Source organism: Cheilinus undulatus, linkage group 4, assembly GCF_018320785.1.
Source record: "Cheilinus undulatus linkage group 4, ASM1832078v1, whole genome shotgun sequence".
Lineage (NCBI taxonomy): Eukaryota > Metazoa > Chordata > Actinopteri > Labriformes > Labridae > Cheilinus > Cheilinus undulatus.
Window position 1 is genome coordinate 45032125 of NC_054868.1, and position 25986 is coordinate 45058110.

General features: G+C 39.7%; 1 protein-coding gene across 6 annotated transcripts in view; it reads right to left on the reverse strand.

Annotated features, from left to right (window-relative positions):
- The window catches only part of radil (Ras association and DIL domains), a 48921-nt gene that overhangs the window by 21197 nt on the left and 1738 nt on the right, over nucleotides 1-25986 (reverse strand). For 3 of the 6 annotated variants that reach the window (XM_041786011.1, XM_041786016.1, XM_041786010.1), the window contains 13 exons: nucleotides 22108-22211; nucleotides 21973-21991; nucleotides 21740-21860; nucleotides 20935-21439; nucleotides 14145-14260; nucleotides 13858-14040; nucleotides 9646-10333; nucleotides 8793-8923; nucleotides 3610-3647; nucleotides 3322-3473; nucleotides 3097-3209; nucleotides 2719-2835; nucleotides 247-370 (listed from right to left, as the gene is read on the reverse strand). In XM_041786011.1, the coding sequence (XP_041641945.1) occupies nucleotides 247-370; nucleotides 2719-2835; nucleotides 3097-3209; nucleotides 3322-3473; nucleotides 3610-3647; nucleotides 8793-8923; nucleotides 9646-10333; nucleotides 13858-14040; nucleotides 14145-14260; nucleotides 20935-21439; nucleotides 21740-21860; nucleotides 21973-21983 (2299 nt within the window). In that variant the 5' untranslated portion in view covers nucleotides 21984-21991; nucleotides 22108-22211. The remainder of the gene's footprint in view (nucleotides 1-246; nucleotides 371-2718; nucleotides 2836-3096; nucleotides 3210-3321; nucleotides 3474-3609; nucleotides 3648-8792; nucleotides 8924-9645; nucleotides 10334-13857; nucleotides 14041-14144; nucleotides 14261-20934; nucleotides 21440-21739; nucleotides 21861-21972; nucleotides 21992-22107; nucleotides 22212-25986) is intronic. The other 3 variants (XM_041786012.1, XM_041786013.1, XM_041786015.1) reach the window with 3 other exon arrangements.

Here is a 25986-nt window from a genome sequence, read left to right on the forward strand (position 1 = left end):
ATGGAAGGAAGGAAGGCAAGGAGGAGGAGGAGGAGGAGGAGGAGGAGGAGGGGGAGGCAGAATGCAGATAGGAGAAGGGCATTGAGGACAAATCTGGGTTAGTCACTGTCAAAATGCTGACAAGGACACAAGGACTCTCTCTCTCTTTCTCTCTGTCGCTCTTTCTCCCAGATACACTAACAACTGTACAAACCCTGAGGGAGGTTTAATGGGACAGATAGTGTGAGCGTGCGCTCGTCGTCCTACCTTTGTCCATCAGCTGGTTAAAAAGCGACACGTTGGAGAAGAAGAAGAGGTAAGCGAACATCTGAGCCTGGATCTCTGGGTGGACCAGGTAGCCCTGCAGAAGCTCCTGTGCATTCTGAAACACCTGCACACAAGCATCAGAGAATAATGTTGCTATGGAAAGGAAATAAAGAATATCAAAGTGTATTAAATTAAGGCTGTCAAAGCTTTTAATACTTCATTTTATTGCAAAATGTAGTGATTTAAAGTGATTTAAAATGGTGCAATCTCCATTATGTTCATGAGCATTAGTACCAAAGTTCTGAAAGAAAAATACTGATCTTTAGTCATATTTTTACCCTTAAAATGCTGCAAGCAAAAGGAAGAGAGCAGCAGTTTTTTCATTCACAATCTGGCTAAGACTGACATTTTTCAAAGTAGTTTTGGTGTCTCATAAAAATACAAAAGTCACTTTTATGTCTTTTATATTCACATTTATCTCTAAAAAGCAGAGCAGAGGATGTGACATTGCACAAATATATTGGTAACCTTACAGAACTGAAATATTGCCAATGTATTTCTGCACTTTAGACAGTGAGCACAAGTTTGACAGTATTTTTTATTATAAACAAAACGTCCTTTTGTTTGGATTTATTTTTGGGCTTTTTATGTCTTGCTTTTAAGAGATAGGACAGTGGATAGAGTCAGACAAGAGAACAGGGAGAGTTGGGAATGACGACAGGTCAAAAAGGAGCCACAGGTTCAATTTGAACCAAGCCTGCTTACTCGAAGGACATCAGAATTTGTACATCAGAAAGCAAACTAACTGCTTGGCTATTGGTATCCTGAGATTTCTCAGTTTGAGGTGCCTAGATTAGTTCATTCTCCTGGACCTATGTGCTTTATTATGAGCAAAGAACTACTTTGGTGGTTCTGGTAATCGAGGGGATTGTGGATAGGCCATGGGCAAAATCTGACACTATATCTGACACTGTCATATCTTTTATATCCCAATCTAAAAACAAATAATTATAATAATAATAATAATAATTACAAGCCAGTTAAACATAGTTTAAGTGTAGAGCATCAAGCTGATGTACTATTGGTACTTTCAAACTCTTGTCCCTAGCTGGGCCACTGTGAATACAGTCAACAAAATGTAGAACATTCACAAGCATAAAACAGCACAGTGCTTTAAAGTATAAAGACATAACAAATACAGTGTTTCCTCTTCACATTTGACTCATGGCATATTTTTTCTCTCCTGGGAATTTCTGTAATATTTCAATTTTAGACCTCAGGGACTCACAAAACTTGTTAAATTAATAAACAATAAACCTCACAACCATGCAACTAACCTTATACACTGGATGCTTTGCCTAAATCACTGCGGTACATTTGGGCATTCTACTGATAACAAAATGAAAGAAACCTTCTTTTTGTTAGGATTATTCTTTGTGCTGTTTGCCTTTATCGGATAAGACAGGAAGGGACATACAGGAAACATCAGGATAGAGCGTGGGGGAGGACCTACTATGATTGGAGATCAGAAAAGATAGATTGATTGAATATGAAGTTCACTGAGTTGCCCTGTGCTATTAGAATTAAGTTTAACTTCAATATTTCATGAGCTTGAAGACAACTTTATAATGAAGCTTATTATTAGTTCATGCAGGACTTGATAGTCATATGGACAGCTGTGATCAGCTGATGGTCAGCAATTATCGCCTCCCAGCTCCCACAGCCAATCACAGCTCTTTCTCTCAACACAATGGTCCATTTGAATATGATGTACTTCCAACTAATCCCTGTTTCATCAATGCTGCTGCTGGCAAATCTTAACCTCCTCCACCCCAGCCTCCTCCTTCATAGAATAAAACTTGTTGCACCCTCATATTCAGATTCATGCAACTATGGATTAATTGCTTTTGAGCTATTTTATTGTAGCCAATACACATTGACATTAACGTATCTATTTCAGGGTTTCTAGCAATGCACTCCCTGGAAAGTCAAAGCATGCTGCTTGACTAACCCAGGGAGCATCTTTTGAGCAGAACCTTCGCCTCCAAGTAAAACTGTAAATCCATTTTGCAATAAAATGGTTAGAGGTATGATGAGAGTGATCCTTACTGAAGGTATGAATTTGTTTACGAGCAAGTCCTTTTCTAATCAGTACTGAACAAAAGTGATAAAATTTTGCATCTTCATATATGCTGGGATTTTATTTTAATGGAAGATTTTTCTGTGGATTAACAACAAAAACAACAATTATTTTAAAAGTCTATTTTTCATTTTGTCCAAGACATGTCTAAAACCCAAAGGGATCTTCAAACAACAAAAAAGAAAAAAGAAAAATGAAATAGAAAACCAAAAGATATGTAAAACAATGGAATAAACACATTAATTAATTAATTATCATTGCAGCTTAATTATATACTGTACATATATTTAGATCTTCTTTCTCAAAAAGCACAGTACAAGACATGGGCCTACCTGCAGCACCCTGCGGATAGGTTCAGGAAACCCTACACCTCCCTTCCAGCACGGCTCAGAGCTGTCGACCGGGAATGGATTACAGTCCAACAACCCCGGTAACACCACATACAGAGCCTGGACACACACACCAAACACACAAACACTGAGAATGATGGAAGTGATCTGTAATTGCAAAATAACTTCTCATTTTTTTACAGTCTCATCTCATCTTGTCATTTATAGTGTGTCTGGGGGGGGGGGGGTTATGTGTGTGTAAAAGCTCAATCATGTCGTTGGCATGAGCAAGGGTCTGTTACTATTCATCCAGCCGTTATTAAAAACAAGATTAAAAAAGTCTCTCATTTAGAAGATGGCAGTGCTCTGCTGACGGATTACCTTGGTGATATAGTAGACACATTGCTGGAAAGTGTACATGATCACTTCTTCTAAGATGGTCATTGCCTCTTCATTGGCTGATATGGTCGCCGATAGCAACGACTCCTTTGACCCTAGACAGAGATAGAGGCATGCTTAAGAGATACATATAGAGAGTGAGGGAGCAATGCCGCTTCAGTATCTACTGTACATCACAGTGAGTAATGACTCTTCAGCCTGCTCTACCTTGTAGTGTTTCTATGCTGTGGGTGTACGCCGGTGCTCTCTGCTGTATGAAGTACAGGATCTCGATGGAGTTGGACATCCAGAAGAAGATAGTCTGCAGGTCTGGGATCAAGTCTGAGATACTGAGCAGAGATAAGGAGGCTGGGTCCTGACTGCGTTAACACACAAATGCACACAAACAGGCACAGACAGTGGGCAAGAAGAGTTAAATACAGTGAGTTAGACGCACTGACATTTACACTCATAGAGACGTCAGTTGCCTTCTTTCTGCTGAAAGCTGATACTTACTGCTGAGCTTGCTTCTGAGCCAGCTCCTTTGTCTTCTCCTGCAAAGCACACACACATACAGCAATTAAGAGCTCATTAAACTTTTAGGATGTGCGTAGGAAAACTTCACTTCACGCCACTATCACTAACCTGCAGAAAGAAACACCACTATACATTACATGACCTTACCCTCTCACACTGACACACATTTATAATTACTCCGTACCCTGCTGGACTCAATGTCTGCTCACTCTAATTATAAGATAAAAACAAGTCAGGGAGGAAAAACACTCTATGATAGAAACTCTATATATCTTGAGAGGGATAAAGCATAAATCTTAAGAGAAAAAAAGCACAGGAGCTAATTTCCTAGAGCAAATTTACCATGTTTATAGTCCATTCTAAAAGTATTAAAACCCCATTTTTCCTCTTTTTTCCACCTTTTTCAAGTTTGTTATGCTGTAGCCTGATACTACAATTGTTTAAATTCGTTTTTCTCTCATTAATCCACACTCAGTACCCCATAATAACAGTGAAAACAGAATCTAAGATATTTTTTCAACTTTATTCAAAAGAAAAAACTGTTTTTGTTTTTGTGGGGTTTTTTTTGCCATCCTTCTTTATAAATCCTTTCAGGCTTAGTCAGGTTAGATGGGTAACATCAGCTATTGTCAGATCTCTCCAGAGATGTTTGATAGGGTTCAAGTCAGGACTCTGGCTGGGCTACTCTATGATATTCACAGAGCTGTCCCTCCTGTGTTGTCTTGGCTATGTGCTTAGGGTCATTGCCATGTTTTCAAGTGAACCTTCAGCCCAGTCAGAGGTCCTGAACGCTGCAGGTTTTCTTTGAGGATATCTCCGTACTTTGCTCCATTCAGCTTTTGATCAGTCTCCTAGACCCTGTTGCTGAAAAAAACACCCCCACAGCATGATGCTGCCATCACCATGCTTCACTGTTGGGATGGTTTTGGGCAGGTGATGAGTGGAGCCTGGTTTCACCCAGACTTAACGTTTAGAACTGAGGCCAAACAGTTAGTCTTAGTTTCATCAGACCAGAGAATCTTGTTTCTCTCAGTCTTCCACTTGAGAATTATGGAGGCCACTGAGCTCTTAGGAACCTTCAGTGCAGCAGAATTTTTTGTAGCCTTCCTCAGTTCTGTGCTTTGCAACAAACCTGCCCCTGAGCTGTGCAAGCAGTTCCTTTGACCTCACGGCTTGTTTTTTGCTCTGATATGCATTGTCAGCTGTGAAGCCTTCTATAGAGAGGTATGTGCCTTTCCAAACAATGTCCAATCAATTAAAATTACCACAGGTGGACTCCAATCAAGTTGTAAAAACATAACAAAATTTTAAAAATTGAAGGGGGTCTGAATACTGTCTTAATTCCCCTATATAAAGCTTGGCAGGCAATTTGTTTTAGAGGGATTTGTTGGAATATAGAGATGATTTTCCCAATATCTGATATTTTTAAATTAATTTCACTGATGCCTTCTCTTTTTGCAAAAAACACATAGTTTCCCCAGAACTTTACAAAACGTCAGCAGGTATTAGTACTGGTTAATCAATCGAGTTTCAGTTGCAATTACATTATTAGCTTGACACGATCATGAAACAAGATAATTGATCTAATTTCCAACAGCACCATTAGCCTGTGGCACTCAGGGCAGTGTTGGAGCAATGCATTTCTACATTATTTTGTCTTGTTGCTCTGACTGGCCCTTCATGAATGTGAACGTGACTGTGACTGTGTGAATGTGTTCATTTAAAGTCCTGCCCTGCCCAAATACTTTGTATGGGAGCTTTCATAGATACATGTAAAACATTTCAATGTATTTGAGATAAGAAACAAGTCTATCTGGTGTGTCAGGTAACAGTTTTCCAGTACTTTACACAACAGCAGCAGGTATTAGTGCTGCTTAATTAGTTTCAATTGCAATTACTATATTAGCTTCACACGATCATGACAACAAGATAATGGAGATTAATCAGTTACTGTGCTGAATGCTGTCTTCTACTTTTTTCTCAATTATTTTCTTTTTAAATGTTACTTTTAGATATTTTTATTTTTCTCTTATTTACTTTAATTAATTTCTTTTTTCCCTGAATATTGAGGGGTTTGAGTATTTGCAAAATGCATGTGATGTTGAAAAATCATTACATATCAATCAAATTAACCGTGATGATATTGACATTATTAAGCAGCTACATTGGACGGTTCCCCCAGACAATCCTGGCAAAGTGCTGAATAATCACTGTACATTCATACATTTAGTCGATTTGTGAGGCCTTTATATTTGATGTAAATACTATTAATTCAATTTCTTTGTTAATTTCGGCTAACATTATATGTAACTTTTTTGGCTAATTTTCGCTGATACTGATGTTTGCCAATTACACCATGCTTCCCTAAAAAAAACATGAAATCTTAATTAAAAAAAAAAAAAGGAATTGGCTTTCCTGCATGTCTACCCACATTCCTGTGCAGAAATGTATTTTTAAAATTATCTAAACAGAAGAACAAAGTAGCACAAATATTTGATTAATATTCCATTAAATCAGTCAGCCAGGACATGATGAGTGATGGATTAGGCCTTAAGCATCAACCAGTGACAAGTAAGGTTAAGACAACTTCTAAGTTTTTCCTGGTTAAGCTGGCATGTACAGGGGGACCCCAAAGATCTGAGTGAAATAACTGGGGATAAATGTTAAACAGGGGTCTCTGTGCACCGGGCAGGTACTCAGGAGGTTGCAGTTGGTTTTAGGAACAAATTTGTTTAAGGTATATTTTTGGGCTTTTTGATGCCTTTGTTTAGAGAGGAGAACAGTGAATAGAGTCAGAAAACGGTTGAGAGAGTGGGGGTGAGACATGCAGGAAAGAAGCGGATTTGAACCCGGGCTGCCTGAGGAACAAATTAAACAATGGTAAAAAAATAACCTACACTAGAATGACTTTAATGTGACTTCACTGTTAGCAAAAATCCTGTTCCACCTGTTGCTTTTTCAGCATGATAAGGTAAAACATGTTGTTCACACACAATAAAGTCACATTAAGGTCATCTTCAGTAGTGAATTATTACTCTCCTTTGAAATACTAACAGCTTTGAATCGAAAAAGTTTACCAAGACTGAGAAAATTCAGAATGAGAAAAACATACAAGATCTGCAGGACACACCAGATCTATCCCAGGTATCGCTTGTGCCAGAGGACAACCATCTAAGCTGAGCCTTTGTCATGTGAATCCAATGTACAGCCTTAAACTGAATTAAAGCTAAACGGGCATATGAGGATGTTGTGTTAACCTTGTTTAGAGCTTCCTCCCACCGTACATCTGCTAATCAAGCCCAAGCTCCTTTTCCTATTTGTCCTTAATCGCTAAAGAATTTGATGTCCCAAATGATAATATTAAGTCAGACATGGCTGGAAACACACCAGATCCCTTAGGAAGAGATAGTACCTCAAAAGTAGAAGAACCTATTGGGAGTTAAGGGAAGGCAGAAAAAAATCTGTGAACCAAATCTGAAGCTAAAAACGTACCTAAAGAAGGGAGAGTGAGCTAAATTACACTTTACTCCAAAGTCAACAAATCAAAGTGCATTACTTGTTTCTTTTTTATTTTACTGTCATTTTTTGATCAGTTATTCAACTGTTGAAAAAGCACATATTTCATATTTTTTTTCTTAAATAAACATCAGAATAATTATTTGAGCATTAAAGTTGTTGAAACTTAACATTTGTCAAGTTAGTTCATGTTTCAGATGTATACATGGTTAAATACAATCTCAGTCCCTAATCTTTGGCTTTGGATGTTTCGAAGTGAAATCCTTATAATTCAGACAGAACAAAAACCCGTGTGCTCATGTGTAATAGAGTACAACACATGTGATATGCAACCCTGTTTAACTATTCACCTGACCTGACACGGCTGAACAGTTTCTCTCCACAGGGGGTAAACTTAAGTAGGGACCAAAGTACCTCAAGATAGACAGACGGACAGACAGACAGAGAGTGAAACAGGGACAGAAAGGTACGAGACTCTTAAATTCCTAATATAGTTGAGCAACAATAATAGTTTGGTTAGACAGTTTAACTGGACTATTGTTCTCCTCCCAGTATACATGTGCAGTGGGAGGATTTATTTATATACAGAAGCATGTTCACCTCTACTGTAGTAGTTGGTGACATGTCCTTTTTCAGCAAAAAAAACACAGAGTTCTGTCCTGTTCACATGGCTAACAAGTTCAAAAGCAACTGACCATCATCATTATTATTTATTTTATATTCAGTCAGATTTGGTTTAATGTTTTAATCATTTCTATTTAGTGTTATGTTTTGTCTTATCACTATTGCTGCTAGAAGGTCCTTTTCCCCATTACTATTCAGTTGTACCTTCAGTAAGAAACTCATATCGCTTGGTTTGTTGTTACTGTTCTGTAATTCTTGTTTGTGCTTATCTTTACTGTCACTAATGTCACTTTAACTTTTTGTCATGTTTTAGACTAATAAAATATCTCCTCAGCTCTTTATATTTTGTGCATACTCTATGCTTTACATTTGGTACAAATGCGATGAACACTATCCCTCTAGATCATTGGTTGGTGTGGTTTGTAAATGGCAAATTATCACTCAGTCACTCACTCCACAAGACTGGTAGTACATCACCGTTGTAATTCAAAGCATGCTTGTGACAAAATTAGGATTTTTTTTAAATGCCAAAAGGGCTCAGCTAGCCTCTTAGCTCAGCGCTAGACTCCTCTAGACTCCTGTCTCCCTTCATCTGGATAGACGACACTAGACGCTAGTAGGCCTGCCTGAGTAATTTGTGATACTGATCTCCGCCACGCCAGGTAAATCAGTTTAACTGTGGAAAAAAAAACAACTTTGTGTAAAGTGTATGGATCGTACTTAATGTATAAAGACATTTTTTAATGATAATTGCAGCGTAGAGGTTCATTTAGAGCAGAAAAGTACGAAGTGTCCACAGTTCCCGTTCGTTCCTAATAGCTGTCCCCCACTTCCTGACCCCCAACATGTCATCAGAACCACGTCACTGCAAAGAACCTTCACAAACATGATAACATTTATTTCAAAAGTCTAATTTTAGTCTGACTAAGACAATCTGGAGTTTTCTCACTGCATGTAAACATACTGACAAACAGGAGAAGATACAGAGTCAGATAAATAAAGTGAGATGGATGGTAACTGACCCATGCTATGGTCTGAATTCTTCGGACAATCTTGAGCAGCAGCTTTCCAAAATTCCCAGGTGGGAAGGCTGAGGCTGAGTGTTGAATGCACAGACACAGCAGGTAGGCAGGTGTTAGCTTATGGTCATCTCCTGTAAGGGAATTCATAGAGTTAGATCACGTTCCAAAAAATGCATATTTTCAATTCAGACCCCTCTAGAGGTATTTATCTGATCATGGTCATCCATAAATATGAACAACTTTCAGGAATATAACTAAAAAGATCTGCTTTTAGCTAAGAAACATTCAGCAAACAGCCAACAGTGAGGTTTGTAGTTTAACTAGACAAACAGAAAATGATGATTCTGCAGAGATGTTGCTTTTTTATACCCCCGTGTGTGTGCTCTTTATTACAGGAAAAACATGGATGAATAATACTGGTGGAAACAGAGCCGCTTCTCTCTGGAGTTATTCAGTGTAAAACGCCTTTTTCCTTCTTTCATTTTCCTGTTTGAGTCAATACAAAGAGCCAACTGAACAATCCCAAACCTCTGTGCAATGAATTGTAGCAATGTATTTGTCCATGTTTGCTGACAATCCTATTCTAACCTTTCTGTTTATACCACATTACCAGTATTAGCTGCAGCATTTACAATGTTTAAGTTCAATCTATCTCAGCCACATTCGGTTTATGTCACATTTCTAAGAGAAAAAGGCTAATCCTGCAAAATCTGGACAAATAATCCCAAACAATCTGCAATGATAGATGCGATTAGGAGTGGGGATACTACTGTGTTGACTGTGCGCTATTGGGTAATAACCTTTCACTGAAATGACATTAAACCACTGTAATTGTGTACATCTGAATGCATACCTCCTGGTTCTATGAGAGACACAATCCTGTTCAGCAGCTGGTCTTCATGGGCTTGGTCAAACTCCAGCTGTAGCCTTCTTTTCTGACCTCCTCCTCCTCCTCTTCCACCACCCCCTCCTCCCCCTTCCCCTCCTGGTAAACTCATTGGTCCTGCTGCTGCCGTCCCCCCACTGCGAGGTTTCACCAGGTGAGGTTTGAAGCTGCGTCTTATTGCTGGAACACTGGACACCTGCGCTGCCCTGTCCTTAAGCACAGAACCACACATCTTACAAGTCTGAGCCCCACCCTCTCCCTCCTCCATCCCCATGTCGTAGAGCTGCCCCAGGGAGCGGAGGCGTGCCAAAGTCTGAGCGGGCAGAGGCTTAGCGCCCGTTGGGTCCTTGTACAGGAAGATGTAATGCGCTCCAAAGGACAGGAGGTCACCATGTCGCAGCGTGGTGGAGCGCTCGCAGCGGGAGAAGTTCACCAGAACTGTGGCGTGGAGAACTGGCTCAACGGCAACACAGAACCGCTGGCTCTCCTCCTCCCCTTTGTTGTTGTTGGCATGACGGCGGGGTATCGGGACTCGGCGCAGGCGGCAGTGAAGGGGCAGGATGTCGGGAGAGAAGAGGCAGATGTTTGGACGAGCTGATGGAGTCTCCTGACCGACTGTGTGCTGATCTCTGTTCAGCAGGTACACCAAACAGTCCTGCAACACACAAAACACACCATAAACATCAATGATGAGATAAAACACAAAGCACTGCCAGACTTTAAAATGTCATTCATTAAGTGGCAAAAAATCAGACAGGTTCTTTAATGCTTCTTTTAGACTGAGTGCATGTTTGCTGCATGATGGCTGCAGTGCATCCATTCAAGCTTGTGCTGTTTGGGCTTATACCACAGAAATCCTAAACTGGGCTTTTACTTTGCAAAGTCCAAAACTGTCCTGTCCCCTCACATTCATAAGTGTTTAGTCAATAAATCTCCCTAACAGAGACTTAATTCATATTATAGCCTAACTAAGCAGGAAAAAATAAAAGCATTCTCTTCAAGTAAAGTGTACTTCGAAATGCCAAAAACGCAATGACGTTTTGGGCATACTGTGTTTATCTTCTTTGTGACATTTTCTACTGATGTAGACACAAAAAGCAACCGTGGAAATTTAGAGAATAACATCACTAGATGACACAGTTTTGGCTTTTAGGTATCATCAGGATCTTCAATGAAACGCATAACAAACATATTCCTCTGATCTGCTAAAACAAGAAAAATATGGCTCTCTATCAAATTCCAGTCTTTTTAACTCAGAGATGCATGCAGCTTGCAGGAAAAATAGGCAAGCCATCTATTCTCTGGTAACCTTGCAAAGCAGATGGATACGCCCGTTTCCGTGTTTCTCATTGGCAAATCCATCTTGCAAAGCTCCTGTCTGAACCATTTGGGCCCAGTTAGAAAAAGACAGGACCAATTAGCAATGAGGAGCAGTACTTTCGGGTGCAGGGGAGTCATGACGTAACCAAGCAGCAACAAGAGGCCAGTGCTGTTATGGCAGAAGACACTGGCGTGTATGCTCCTAAAGCACCAGTTTTATCGAAACTTTACAATATTTCTTTGTTAAAAGGAGAACAAAGAACAGCAGTGAGTTGTCTTCTTTTCAAAAACGACAAAAGTCGTGTACTGACATGTCTACAGTCGCCATGGTGAGCGTTATGTAGTTCTATATGGAGTTTATTCCTTGGTAGCTACGCACGTGCACCTCGGTAGCGGTGACGACATCACATGTTTTGTTGATCTGATTGGCCCGTAAAGATGTGACAGACAGAACATTCATCCAATCACTGCAAGTTTTTTTCAAAGGCTCTGCCATTTCCCAAACGCTGTATATCGAAGGTTAATTCATGTCAAGTTAATTCTCTGGATCATTGGTTCCCAACCTGGAGTCCAGAACCCCTCAAGGGGGGCGCCAAAGATCTTAGGGGGTAGGCGTGAGGTGTTGTCTGCTCTGAGGCTGCCAAAATTAGATTTTCAAATATTCACTACAACTAAGGCTGGGTATTGTTAAGAACCTCACAATTCGATTCGATTTCGATTCATTAGGTTGCGCTTTTATTCAATATCGATTCGATTCAATATTGATTTAAATGCTTCAATGTCGATTCAGTAAGAAGTAGAAATACACAAATGACCTGTTGACAATTTTTCACAATTATTTTCATGCCCATGTGAACATATGTGGTAAGTCACCTCACATTTTTGAGCAATAAAACATCTGAAAATAAAAATTGCACAATAATAACTTAATTGTGCATATGGAGTACAAAAGTAAAAAACATGACAGTTCAGCATAAACACTGAAAAAGTGCACGTAAACTTAAATAATATTTCTTTCCTCTTGGGAATTGTGATAACCCTCACATGCTAATCCCATGCACAGCAACCCTCACTGGCCAGGAGATGAATCGATCGAGAGGATTTTTTTTGGGGGGGGGGGGGGGGGGGTTGCAATGAATTGATTAATCGATATTTTTTCAACCACCCCTAACTACAACCATGATAAAGCAGTTATTAAGTCGTTCATACAATGGTCTTTTGATAAGAAAAGCATGCATAGGCATTTTTTAGGCTTTTATCAGTGGAACAATTATAATCTGTGATTTTTTGGTGGCAGTGTGTCACTTTTTCTTCTCTCTTGGGTCCGGGGGGGCTCTGCTTTCCTTAGGTACATGTAGAGGGGGCTCCAAGGACAAACTGTTGGGAAACACTGCTCGAGATTCTTTCCTCATGAGATAGGTGAAGCACGAGCCTGTGACATTGCACTCATGCAGGCAGTCTGAAAGCTCTGGCTTGTTTAAATTTGCACTGAAATGAAAAACAAGCCACAGCACAACTTTTAACCAGTCTTAGTCTTGTTTTCCTCTTAAAAAAAAGTAGTTAACAAACATTTTTAGTCACTGGTGTGCAGTCATGCCACCAAAACATTAAATATGCCAGAAATCTATCTGATCAGTCGGGGGCAGCTGATCATGCTGTGGTTGTCCTTCGTGTCCACCGAGAGACTGCACAACAAACAATGCACAATCAGTCTGAATCAGTGCTGAAAGGCGGCCTGACTTCAAAGTGATTCGATTGACTCAAAAATGGGCGTCTGAATCAGCAAAACGCGGCAGTGTATGTCTGACTTAAACAAGAGGAAACATTTGGAGCACATGGTCATCCAGCTATTTTTACCTAGTACAAATGAATTGCTCATCGGCTGAAGTTCAGATTCTCTTTTGTTTTGGCATATGCAAACTGTTTTGCTTTTTAATATTCTGACATTCATGTCTTTATGTTAGAACAAAGCCTCTTAAACTTTTCGGCCCATCAGGGACCCCCACTTTAACCCAAGCGTGGATGAAGCATAGTTGAACACAGCCATGCACATTCAATAATAATCATGTGCAGACTTATAATTTTAGGATTTTTTAAGCATGACTTTGGTTTCTGCATAAATCTCACCAAATGGCTGTGTTTTAATCTTACATTTAACTAATTTCATGCATTTATTTTATTATTAATAATAATAATAATAATAATAAAAAATTGGTAAATTATGCAATTTGTAATTATTCCAAAATATTTGTTTTTGGAAGGCATCTGCAACTCTCCCCCAAGGGGGTTCTCACTGAGAACCTCTGTGGAGACAGTGGATATAGTGTGGGAATTTGGGGAAGAGCAAATGGGAAATGACTTCAGCTACATGTAGAAGTCAAACTCAGGCTGCCTGCTTTGAGAACTAAAGCCTCTGTACATAGGTTATGCAGCATAAGCACAGGGCTATCTGGTGCCCACCTCCAATCTACTTATGAAATAGTTTAAGAAGACCAGCTCCACCATACCCAATTCCTGCTGCAGTAGAGTCCAAGCCAAAGAAGCAGTGTGCCTAAACCATTTCCAGATATAGTTTAGGGACAGAAAGCAAGAATAAGTCGAGTGAATGGCAGACTGCAGCTCCCTTCTACAGCTCCCAGCTAATAATTCCAGTGATTTAATGCACAACCTTTCAATGTGGGTCAGCCAACTTGCACATACTGGGTGAAAGGATGAGTTAGTGCTCTAAGTTTCCACATCTTGTCCTCAAATCTTAAAACAAAAAAAAAAAAAAAAATTTTGAAAAGAGCACTCCACATTTGGGAGCTGGGACCATCTGAGAAGCACATTAATGCAGCATCACTTCTTCGCTCTCCTTACCTGCCGATTGTATCCTTGTAGCAGCAGGAGATGCGGAGACTGGTAGAGTGAGTGCCTCACCCCTCCCCCTCCCTGACCCCCCTCTTCTTTCCTCCTGCCGCTGGAGGCCGCCTCACGTTCTCGAGCCCTTAAAGGTCCTGGCAGGGTGGAGTAATACCGCTTTGGTTCGTCTCCCACTCCCAGCTGCATATGCACAGACACAAGCATTCAGGATTTATACGGGATGATAAAGGTCTGTGAATAATACCAATCTATTATCCTGAAAAGGTTTCAGTGTGAGGTCCCACCTGGTTGAGGCTGGTCTCACTGAGGCTGCGGCAAAAGGATGAGTTGCTGGAGCGGGGCAGGGTCAGCGTCCCTTTTGCCCTGTTCCTCTGCAGCTTACGAGCCTGAGCATTAATATCTACAGGGAGGAGGAGGAGGAGGAGGAGGAGGAGGTGTAAGAAGGGAAACAAGGAGGGAGAGAGAATGGCAGGAGGGAGAGCAGGAGGAGAATAATAAAAAGGAGAAGGCAGAGGAGGGAGAGAAAGTTGAGAACACAGAAGAACAAAATGAGTGGAAAATAAGAAACAGATGTGCTTTAATGTAACATTTTAGCATTGCTGATCAAGTGCAAGTGCATCAAAAAATAGGAATATCGTGAAAAAGTTCCCATGATTTGATTCAAAAAGTTAAACTTCCAGATATTCTGGATTATCACTCAAAAAGGGAAATATTTCAAACTTTTTTTTGTTTAAATCAGCGTACAGTTTGTGAAAATTTAGAAATCCACTATCTCAAAAATGTTAGAATATTCTGAAAAGTCGCATTTCTATTCAGTTTTTTTTGGTTCTTAAAAGAGCTCCATTTAGCTAATAAATCCAAAACAACTGCAAAAGTTTTTGAGCCTTTATTCTCTCCCTCTGCTTCAGTGCACCCAACTGCAATCATGGGGAAGACTGCTGACTTTACTAATGTTCAAAAGACCGAATAGGACAGATTTTTAAAAATGTATCTCCGATTGAGATCGTTTCTTATTTTTTAAGTTATATTGATTCATGTAATGCAGGGATTGATCTTTATTGATAGGCCTGCTCCGTTTGCTGACAGTTCCTCACAAGACCAGTCTCAGCCTTATGTAATTCAAGCAGCTTGAAACTTGACCTGTACTTGCCTCTAAAAGACTTTAGACTTAGATTTAAGGTTTGAATCTTACGCCCAAACATTTCATTTTGGATATCTAGTGCATATTTTTTTTTCTCTGAGAATCTGTTTAATGTCGAAGCACAATATATAAATATATAAATATTTATTTATTTATTTATTTTTTATAAAAACAATCCCCACATAAATCGTGAATTGAATTGAATTCGGACCATGTGAATCGGAATAGAGTCAACTCAGGCCATCAGCGGCGATATCCAGCCCTAGCCCTGAAAGGACAGGATATTCAAGAGTGCTGCACGAAAACGTATTCATGCAAACTTGGCTGTAAGTGAAAAGTGTGACAAGATGGTGCAAAAGAAAAGAGACTTGCAGAACTTAGGGGAGATTCTTAAGGATAGACTGAGGCTGGAGTCAGTGCATCAAGAGCCACCACACACAGGTCCAGGAAATGGGCTACAAGTGTCGTGTTACTAGCATCAAGCCACTCTTGAACCACAGACTAGTTTAAAACATCTCATCTGGGCTAAGGAGAAAAAGAACTGGACTGTTGCTCAGTGGTCCAAAGTCCTGTTTTCAGATGAAAGATGTATCATTTAATTTGGGGATCAAGGTCCCAGACTTTGGAGGAAGATTGTAGAGGTAGAGAATACAAGGTGTTTGAAGTGCAGTGATTTCAGTGTCCACAGTGAGCGATGGTTTATGCTGCCATGTCATCTGTTGCTGTTGGTCCACTGTGCTTAATCAAGTCTAGAGTCTACAGGGAGATTTTAGAGCACTTCATGCTTCCACCTGCTAAGATATATGGAGATACAGATTTCCTTTTCTAGCAGGACTTGGCAACTGCCACAGTGAAGGCAAAACTACCAGAAACTGGATGGCTGATCATAGTATTATAGGGCTCGACTATCCAGCCAACCGGCCTGATCTGAACCCCATAGAGCATCTGATCATCTGAGTGCATAAATGAACATAATTTTCTAGTTCTGTCTTATAAATTCTTTTAATTGGTGTTTTATAATGATCTAATATTTTGAGATAGTGGATTTTGTGCCGTATTCATCAAGATTAAAAAAAAAGTTTAGAATTATTTCACTTTGTTTGTCTGTGATGAATCTAGGATACACTGAAGTTAAATTTTGAATGAAATTATGGGAAAAAACATGAACTTTTTCATGATATTCTAATTTTTACGATGCACCTGTATATTTGACTTGTGAGTGACAGACTTCTCAGGCTGTTGTGACAGAGTGTGTAACAGTCATGTGTGAGCTGAGTGGAAACAGAACCAGTCAGATGAGGTAGATGTTGCTGGATGGAGCAGACAACAGTGACCCTGATGACTGAGCGGCTCCTCATGCGATGGCTCATACATGTTTTACAAACACACACTCACACTGGTTGAATCACTGGCAAATGGGGGTGGGCGCTGGTGACAACGCAGGTAGAGGTGGTCTCCATGGTAATGACTTGACAGCCACCCTACCTGAGGCCAGTCCCCACCTTTAGAGCTGGACTGTACCACTCGACCACAGCGCAGAGGGGAGCTCCTGTGTTTGCCCAGCCCGGACCGACCCATTAGAGCCGCCAGGAATTGGGAGGTTTTGGGCCCTACAGCAGGGTGGGAGGGGTTATGAAGAGGACGGGGCTGAGAAAATAACCCCTCACCAAAACACCAAGCACAGTAACCCCCCCTCCCCAAATACAGGACATAAGGCACACAAGCACTGTGGAGCTAAAAGAAAAAGTCTGTGGAAATTCTAGTGAGTCACATCAGCAGTTAGTAAGAAGAGATACACAGTTAAAGGTATGAGGTTTAGGTTTATAAGCCCTTAAATTAGTAAGAACTTAAAATAACAGTAAGAGAACATTCACATTTTTTAATTTACTTTGGGTTTTTTTACATCAAAACAGTCATAAAAGGATATGCAGATTGAAATACTGAAGAGTATAGAGAAATGTACTTGATTGTGATGCATTTATGTCATTTCTTCACATCCTTACATACCTTTAAAATGCTATCTCATTGTAAAAAGTGTGTTTTAAGACTGAAATCTCACACATGTGCATGCACGCTCACACAAACAACAGGGGAGGAGGAAAAGAGAACAAGTGAGAGGCAGAGAATAAAGAGAAACAGAAGGAGACTCCAGGGTGTGTGAGTTTTTTTAAACGCTACAACACAAAGAGAAAAGGTTAGTGCGAAAATGAGAATATATGTGTATTAATATGCATTAGTTAATAAAACACTTCATCCCTGTGGGCATGCTTTGCTGTGATTAAATTTTTGTTTATGTTTTCGGAAGCTATTAAAAAGAGGTAGAGGCTGCAGAGGTAGAAAAATTACTTGAATGGCTCCCAGCACATTCAGTAATACTTTTAAAGGATGGGGGCAGTGATGAGCTTTCTTTCTTTTATGTACAAAGCTAATAAAAAGGCCAAAAAATCTTATATGGAAGATTCTACAACCAAGTGTGTTCTTGTGTTACCTAAGCCGAATACAGCTTTTCCAACCACTAATAATGTACCCATAAAAGTGCACCGTAGGGCTGCATTGCATATTCATCTTTATAATGAGCAAAATATCTGTATTTTATAGATTTTACTGAATATAGATAAAACAATTATAAATTAAAGACTGTATAAACATAATGCACATAGGATTAGGTTGTAATACTCCAACACAATTTCCAGGGGTATTTTAAAATAGCCATAGTATTCCTTTTAACTGTCAAGAAAAAAAAAATCATATGTTTTATGTATGCACGTTCATAACAAATGCCTTAAAAGTGTGTGTCCCTTTCCAGCAGCAGAACCACTGCCCGTGTTTCTAGATGCTATAAAAGGGATGTTGATGAGAATGCTTTTAGACTCAGCCAAGAAGTCTCTCAACATTGAACCAAGATCATGTTGAGGATTGTGTTCTGCATGTTGGCATATGCTTGGTGTGAGCTGCTTCTTTTACAATATGAGTTTTAGTCATGCGACAGCAATACCATATACTGCAGGGGGATCTGGGGAAGATTGATGGTGCTGAAAATAAATACCGCCCAATCCTAACTGGCAGCAGCCATCTTTGGTTTTAAAGCTAAAATAGATTTTTGGCTGAGAGATAAAAAACACGTCATGACAGGTTACAAAGCACTTTAGCTCACATCTCTTTTTATCAGTATAAATGAAACCATATTTTACAAAAATGAACATGATACGGTAAAAAAACGTTTTGGGATAAGCTATTCAGGCCTTACATTCATTTGGACATTGTTAGCTCTGGTAAAAATTAAGTGAGAAGTAAAATTGTTCACTCATAGACTTCTATATGCGATCTGTTTTGTGCAGTCAGTACAATTGCAAACTGCTGCTCTTTACAAACAATGCAGCTTTAGAAACAACATGACAGATTTTGGTTTTGTGTGTTTTGATGCCTACTGAAGTTCTGATCGCAACTGCACTGTCGTAAAACATCGTAGGCAGCGTACCTTTGTAGAGTGTGTAAAGCTGGCAAAGTCAAAGTGAGGAATCAAAGAACCGTTTAAAATGACAAGGCATGGTAAAACTACTGGATTATTTGCAAATATTAAAGTGCTAGAATCCACTGCATGGAGCTTGCGACTTATTTGCATTGGAGTATTTGTATGTGTATTCAACTGTTGTCATTACATCTATAGGCCATGAATAAATGGCTATAATGGGGCGTTGGTTTAGTTCAGTTGGTAGAGCACGTGCCCATATACTGAGGCTATGTCCTCAATGCAATGGTCACGAGAACGATTCCCAGTCTCTGCACTGTTTGGTGCATGCCAGGGAGCTCTTTGGAAATGGCGTAGACACCATTCTCTCATGTCATCATAGTATCAAATAAGTTTTGCTATATTAAGACGGAAAAGTTACATATTGTTGCTTTAAAATAGTGCTAAAAAAGAACATTGCATAAGTTACAGTGCGCTATTTGCTAACATTTTTGGCAGCCTTTTAAAAAATCCACAAGGATACAGTACAAAAAGGATTCCCAGTGATACTATCTAAACAGAAACATGGTGGAAGCAGGCTAGGCAAATCAATCAATCAATCAATCAATCAATCAATCAATCAATCCATCCATCCATCCATCCATCCATGGCCAGGTTGTGGTGGCAGCAGGCTAGGCAAGTCAACCTAGACAGCTCTCTGCCCAGCAACATATTCCCGCACTTTCTGGGGGATTCCAAGTTATTACCAGGCCAGATGGGATATATAATCTCTCCATGGAGTCCTGGGTCTCCTCCAAGTTGGGCATGCCTGGAAGACCTCCACAGGGAGATGCAATCAGCCCCAAAACAGCCCCTATGCCTGAAGAAGCCAACAGAACCACATCATCTGCAAAAAGCAAAGATTAAATTCTGAGGTCCCCAAACTGAAAACCCTCCTCCTCCCAACTGTGCCCTGAGTAGCAGCAGTGGCCAACACGTAACCGGAACATGTCCGACTTTTTGGATGCAAACAAAGCTCTCACTTTGATTTTACATAGACCTGATGGCTCTCCCCAGCAGCTCTGGGACCCCTTACATGACCCTCCTTCTCCAAGTCCACAAAACACACGAAGACTGGATGAGCAAACACCCAATGGTCCCTCAAGAGGTCCTGCAAGGGTAAAGAGCGAGTTCACTGTCCCATGACCAGGACGGACTCCACATTGTTCCTCCTGTATCTGAGTTTCATCGATAGGCCATAGTCTCCTTTCCTGCACCTTAGAGTAAACTTTCTCTTGGAGGCTGAGTAGTGTGATACCTCTCTTGTCCCACTTTTCAAAACATTGAATTAACAATAGGCAACTGTGCAAATGTCTTCCAAATGCTGTAGGGAAGTTAGAAAGAAAGGACATTATCTAATTCATCATGGACTTAACTATTTTGGACTACAAGAATTCATGGAATTAAAAATGTTGCTTACACTGGTTAATACTGTTATGAATATTATTCAAAATGTGCACAACTACTGGATTGTGCAACAGTAAAAATGTTGTCAGACTCTCTGGCTACCACAGAGGTTGGCATAGCAACCAGTCAACCCTGGCATGCTGTCATGAGTGTCTGTTAGGCTGAAAATAGTGTTTCATCTCTCACTTGTTGTGTGCTAACTTATCTATCGTTATCTGTGCCTCATTCTGGAGTCACTGGAGGAACTTTTTACAACTTTACATCAGTCCAAAAATAACCTACCCAGAGATCATCTTATCATTCAAGAGATGCAGACATTCACTGTCAAAGATTTATAATACTGCACTGCAGATGTTCAGTCACAGCAGAAGTTTCAAATGGGTATGTTTAAGCAGTTTTATATAAAATTTCTACACAGAATTGAAACTTGTAGTTACCTCCAAGTGCACAGTTTAGGTGCAAGTATGCAAGTGCATTTACAACAGCAGGAAGATGTTATTGCTTCACTGAAGAAGGGATGTGTCATTCATGAAAACAGCAGAGTGTCTACACTCATCCACACCTCCAGTCAAAAAGGATTCAGCTTTCACTCAATCAATCGACCAGCTGTCCATGCATTTCCACTGCACTGTGTATGTGTGCATTTATGTGCGTTTCCTTCAGTGCTCGATTGGTTTCATTTGAGATTTATCTCTAATAAAACAAATGAAACCCAGCCTTCCCAGGATTGTACTTCCACATTTAAATACGCGGGTAATCATCCAGGAACAATGTCTGCTCTCAGGATAATAACTGTAACGAAAGCTCTGAGTCTGCATCTTCACACACAGACACGCACCAACATACACACAGAACCACACACAAAGACGCGCTGCAGAGGAGGTAACGAGCTGAGCTATTCTGCTGAGTTTGACATGTCAAGAAAGGAAGGGAATTAGACCAGCTGCTGTGTGAGCATGTGTGAGAGTGTGGTTGTCTGTCTATATTTGTACGTGTGTGTCTTTGTGCACCTTCTTACCAGCAGTGACGGTATCCTTCTCCTTGGCATTGAGTTCCTCCACCTCTGCTCTTCTGCGGAGCTCAAACCTGCGAGCGTGTCCTTCTCTGGGTTTCCACAACTCTTGGAGTAGAAGCGGCTTCTCGTTGTCCCCCAGCGCACGCAAGCACTCAGTTCGCCATCCCCCTCCTCCAATCCCGCCTCCCCCCTCCAGACGTCCGATCACGTCACAAAGGACATAAGAGTGGGCAGCATTCTTGTTGAGGGAATAACGCTCCAAAGCCTCTTTGACCAGTTCCTGCGCACTGGAGCGCGGCGTGGCTAAGACGCTCTTGTAATTGGCACCAGCACAAATTTCATCACCAAAAATCTTCAGCACCCCAGGTGCCGAGCTCTGCGTGGAGAGTTCTGCTGGATCATCCGCCGGTCGCTCTGGGGGTTCAGTTGTTGACCGCCGATCCCCACGAGTGTTTGTTCCGGTTTCTACTGGGACCCGGTCTCTGTAACTCAGGGTGCGGTACAGGACCTGAAAAAAACAAACACATTGTACCTCTTGTGGTTCCATACTTCATAGATTTTTCTACTGCCTATACCACTACTGTGGAGGCAGCCAAATATGTACACAACACAAGATAATGTATACCATGTTTTTGAGACCTCTAATATATGTGCCAAATTTTGTGTGAATTAAGCTAGTAGATTTTTAAAAAGCTTAAAATTCCATGTATTTACATACAACTACATACATGCATAATGTCTCTTTGCACAAACTGAATTCAGACCCAACTAGCTCTTGTTGTTTCTTTCGTATATAATGTAAGGGTACCTGTGTGAAGGTCCTGCTCTGGCGCTTCAGGCGGCTCTTGGAGGGGAGGGACATGCTGGCCCCGGAGGAGGAACCGTAAAACATGATGCTGCTGCTGTTGACTTCACAAACTCCACAGCTGCTGAGTGAAGGAATACATTTCAAACATTTTATTAGGCTATACACTGATATGAGAAAAAGAAGGTCCATGCAGAAAAGCTGATGGTGGACACACAAATACAGTTTACACTTACTTTGGGAACATTTGTAGATCTGGAAGGTAAAGAAAATCTCCACTAAATGTATGACGTAAAATGTACACAAACACAGACAGACAATGAAAAATGTAAAAAACAGTTTAAGTCTATAAGTGAGCCTGCAGCAAGTACCTGTCGTTGTTAGATATTGCCAATTCAATGTGCAGCAGCACCAGGAAAACGTTTACAGCTGAGGATCAGATGATTTGCATTGGATGTCACTGTCACCTTTTACTCTGGAGAAACAAACAAACAAAAAAACACAACGTTAATGTGAGTTTACAGAAACACTGAGGAGTCCCAGCTGAGCTTAGATGATAATGTTCCTCCAGATCCCTGCAGGGTTTCACATAACACTGCTGCAGCTTTTTAATCATTTCTGGAAAAAAGTGAAACTGTCTTCAAGCCAGGGTCAGAAATTTAAACCACCACCTCATTATCGACTGCCAAAGAGATGCTCTGAATCAGGACCATCTGCAGAGTTCTGAACCTCGACAGGGCACAGCTTCAATTAAGGCTAGTCTGACAATAAATAAAAAAGACACTTTGAATAGAAACCAACTGTGCTGCTCTTTTTGGAAACATGGTTTATTCTGATTACAGATAAATTAAACCCTCAACAACTAGAACTGTCATAGTACTGACACCAAAATGGGAACTCCTCTAACATGGCCTTAAAAGAAACAGATATTAACAAGTACATAACACAGCAATCTGATTCAATTAGCCCCAATAAAGTGACTTTTTCCCTTTAGAGCTACTAAACTACTAAACAATGGTATATTTCCCGGATATTACCATTTCAGAGCATGAAAAAAACCCCACTATTTTTAAGTATATCATTGTGTGTAAAAGCAAACAAGAGTGTGGTGCTGGTGCAAGTCAGAAATATATGCATTTAAAATGGTGCATTTTATAAATATATTCTTTAACCTTAAAGTTGAGGAAATAAAAACAAGCTAAACATGTGAACTGTTGCAATACCAGCATTTTGACTCCAACAGGACAATAAAAAGTCATATAATAATGTCAACAACAATGGGTTTCCAATATTGGGAGATTTTCTTGGAATTACCGACCAATAATTGCTGGCCGAATTGTACATGCTTTAGAAATTGCACAAAAACATTCAACTTATTTAGCTCAGTTGGTAGAGCGGGTGCTCATAAAGTCTATGAGTGCTAGTTGCCAGAGCAAATCCCAACCTAACCCTATAAATTTCCGGTGGACGTCTTCCTCGATTCTCCATCCCTATGTTTCCTGTCTCTTTTCATCTGCCTAATCAAAATTAAGACCAAAAGTTGCAATTCAGACTGTGTGCAGGAATTTGCTTGCACATTTTGTGATTACAGACAATTTATTATCCAGACTGGATGCCTTTTAGTTCAGCTGCTGTAGTATCAAAAAGGTAGCCCCATCTTTAGATTTGGGGTTGGGTTCCCCGGGTTTATGAGATTGTAATGAAATTTAAAATTCTGATATTGTGGCAGCCCTAGTGCCACTTCTAGTTAAATATATTAATTAGGGGTGCACCGATCGATCAGCCAAAATCGGAATCTGTGCCGAGTTCCTTAATTTTGAGGGATCGGTGATCGGCCGATACTTGGATAAGATTGGTGGATAATATCGGTTTCGTATGTACCTCTACCTACTAAAATGTGAAAAATGAAAGACTAAAGGAATTGATATAATTGCTCTAAACTTGTCATTCATATTTGAGAGAACTACCTCATGTGCAGTTAAAACAACAAGTTTGTATTGTTTCACGGGTATTGTTCCATGTTTTTCAATACAATAAGATTGGAACGTTGAAGGTGTATGCTGTCAGTTATAAAAAAAAATCGGTATCAGCCAAAATCAGAATCGGCTTTGTAAAGATCGGTGATCGGCCAGAAAATTGCAACCAGTGCACCCCTAATATTAATAGTAATGAAAGACATAATCCATTTAAGTTTACATTAATATAAGCAGGTCCATTAGGCTACTAGCCACCATGTTAATGTTTATTCCTGATAGCAGACACCTTCATGCAGTGTTAATTTTGGCAGCTATTTCTAATTTTAGCTTCAGTCTTAGTCTTTAGATGAAATGTCTTTTAGTTTTAGTCACATTTTAGTTGATGAAAACACAAAACATTTTAGTCTAGTTTTAGTCATCTTGACAAAAAACTAAACTTACTTTTGTCAGTTTTAGTCACCACAGATCTGTCTTTGGCTAGTCTTGGTCTAGTTTTTGTCATAGAAAAAAAGGCTGTCGACAAACATTTTTAAAGATTTATTTTTGGGTCTTTTCAGGCCTTTATTTGATAGAGGAAGGACAGTGGATAGATTCGGAAACAGGGAAGAGAGTGGGAAGAGACATGCGGTGAAGGGCCAGAGGCCGGATTCGAACCCGAGCCGCCCGTGTACTTGGGTAGCGCCTAAAACCACTCGACCATCTGCGCTCCTGACATACTTTTTTAATCATAGTTTAAAATTTAATTTAAAAATTAACACTGCCTTAATGATCTCTTAATATACACTCACCAGCCACTTCAGTAGGTATAGCTGTTCAGCTGGTCATTAATGCAAATAATTTATCAGACAACCAGCAGCCAATGTAAAGGCATGTAGATATGGTCAAGATGGTGTGATGAAATTCAAAGTGAGCATCAGATCCAAAAGTGAATGTAAGTGACTTTGTTCACTGATAGAACAGTGAAGTTTGCCACAACAATTACTGGTAAAAAGTGCTCTGAGATGGAGGCTGTGGGCGTTGCCAGCTGAAAGTAAGGAAGGTGTAGACCAAGGTTATTATAGTTAACTAAAAATAACTAATAACTAAAACCAAAATGTAAAAATCCTTTTAGTAAACTGAAACTAAATAAAAACTAAGCTTTACAAATAAAACAAAAACTAACTAAAATTGTATTTTCTGTTTACAAAACTAACTAAAATGAAATAGAATTGGGAACAAAATCTCATAGCTTTAGTCTTTGACACTAGCACAGTGACTGACATTAACACACAAGCCAGAAGAGAGTAAAATTTCCTGATTTGGTTGAAGATAACTTTACACAATGGTAGTTTTAGGTCTTGAGTGGTATACAAACACTAACGTTGAATAATTACAGTGAAAAGTAAAGAGCCTTTTTAGGTTTTGCCCCAGACAGGTATCCCCCATTGCTGAAAAAACTAAAACTAACACCAAAACTTACGAAAACTAAACTAAAACGAAGCATTTTTGCCAAATAAAAACTAAACCAAACTAACAAACCAGCAGCAAGAACTAATTAAAACTAAACTGAAATTTAAACAAAAGTTAAAAACTAAATACAAATGAAAACTAATGAAAAATCCAAAACTATCATAACCTTGGTGTAGACACATGCCAATGTTATCTTGTAAGTCAGCCTTCGCACACGCAACTGAGTGATGTTATCTGAGCGTATTTATATAACATACGGTTAATGAATACTGTCAAAATCTGTTTAACCTTTAGTATTGCTGCATTGTTTGAAAACCTAAATTTGACCAAAAAGATTGGCCGTAGTACTCTTGCAGAAACTGCTGGAAATATCTAACTATCTTAGGAAGTCCACTTACAATAAGCAGGTCCCAAAGAGGGCTAAAGCTATACTGGAACGTCAAAATCATCCCCTTCAGAGTGAGTTTGAGCTTTTGCCCTCAGGTCATCGTTTCAGGGCTCCTGTGAGGAAGACAAAAAGACTCCAGGTCTCATTTATCCAAAGTGCAGTTAATTTACTTAATAGCAATCAGCCCTTTAGGTTGCTCTTGTTCTTCTTGCACTATTACTTCTAATTTGCACATCTTCATATTGCACTTTGTTTTACTTGGCTGTTATTTTTCTATATCAATATGAGCTCTGGATTAATTCTTTTTATAGTTGATTTGTGTATGTTGTTCTTTATAATGTGTTATTTATTTTATCTGAATTTTAGGCCTTTTAATTGGGTTTTATTTCACTGCTAATGTTTGTTTGTGCTCCTACCTTAAAACTAATTTCCTTTTG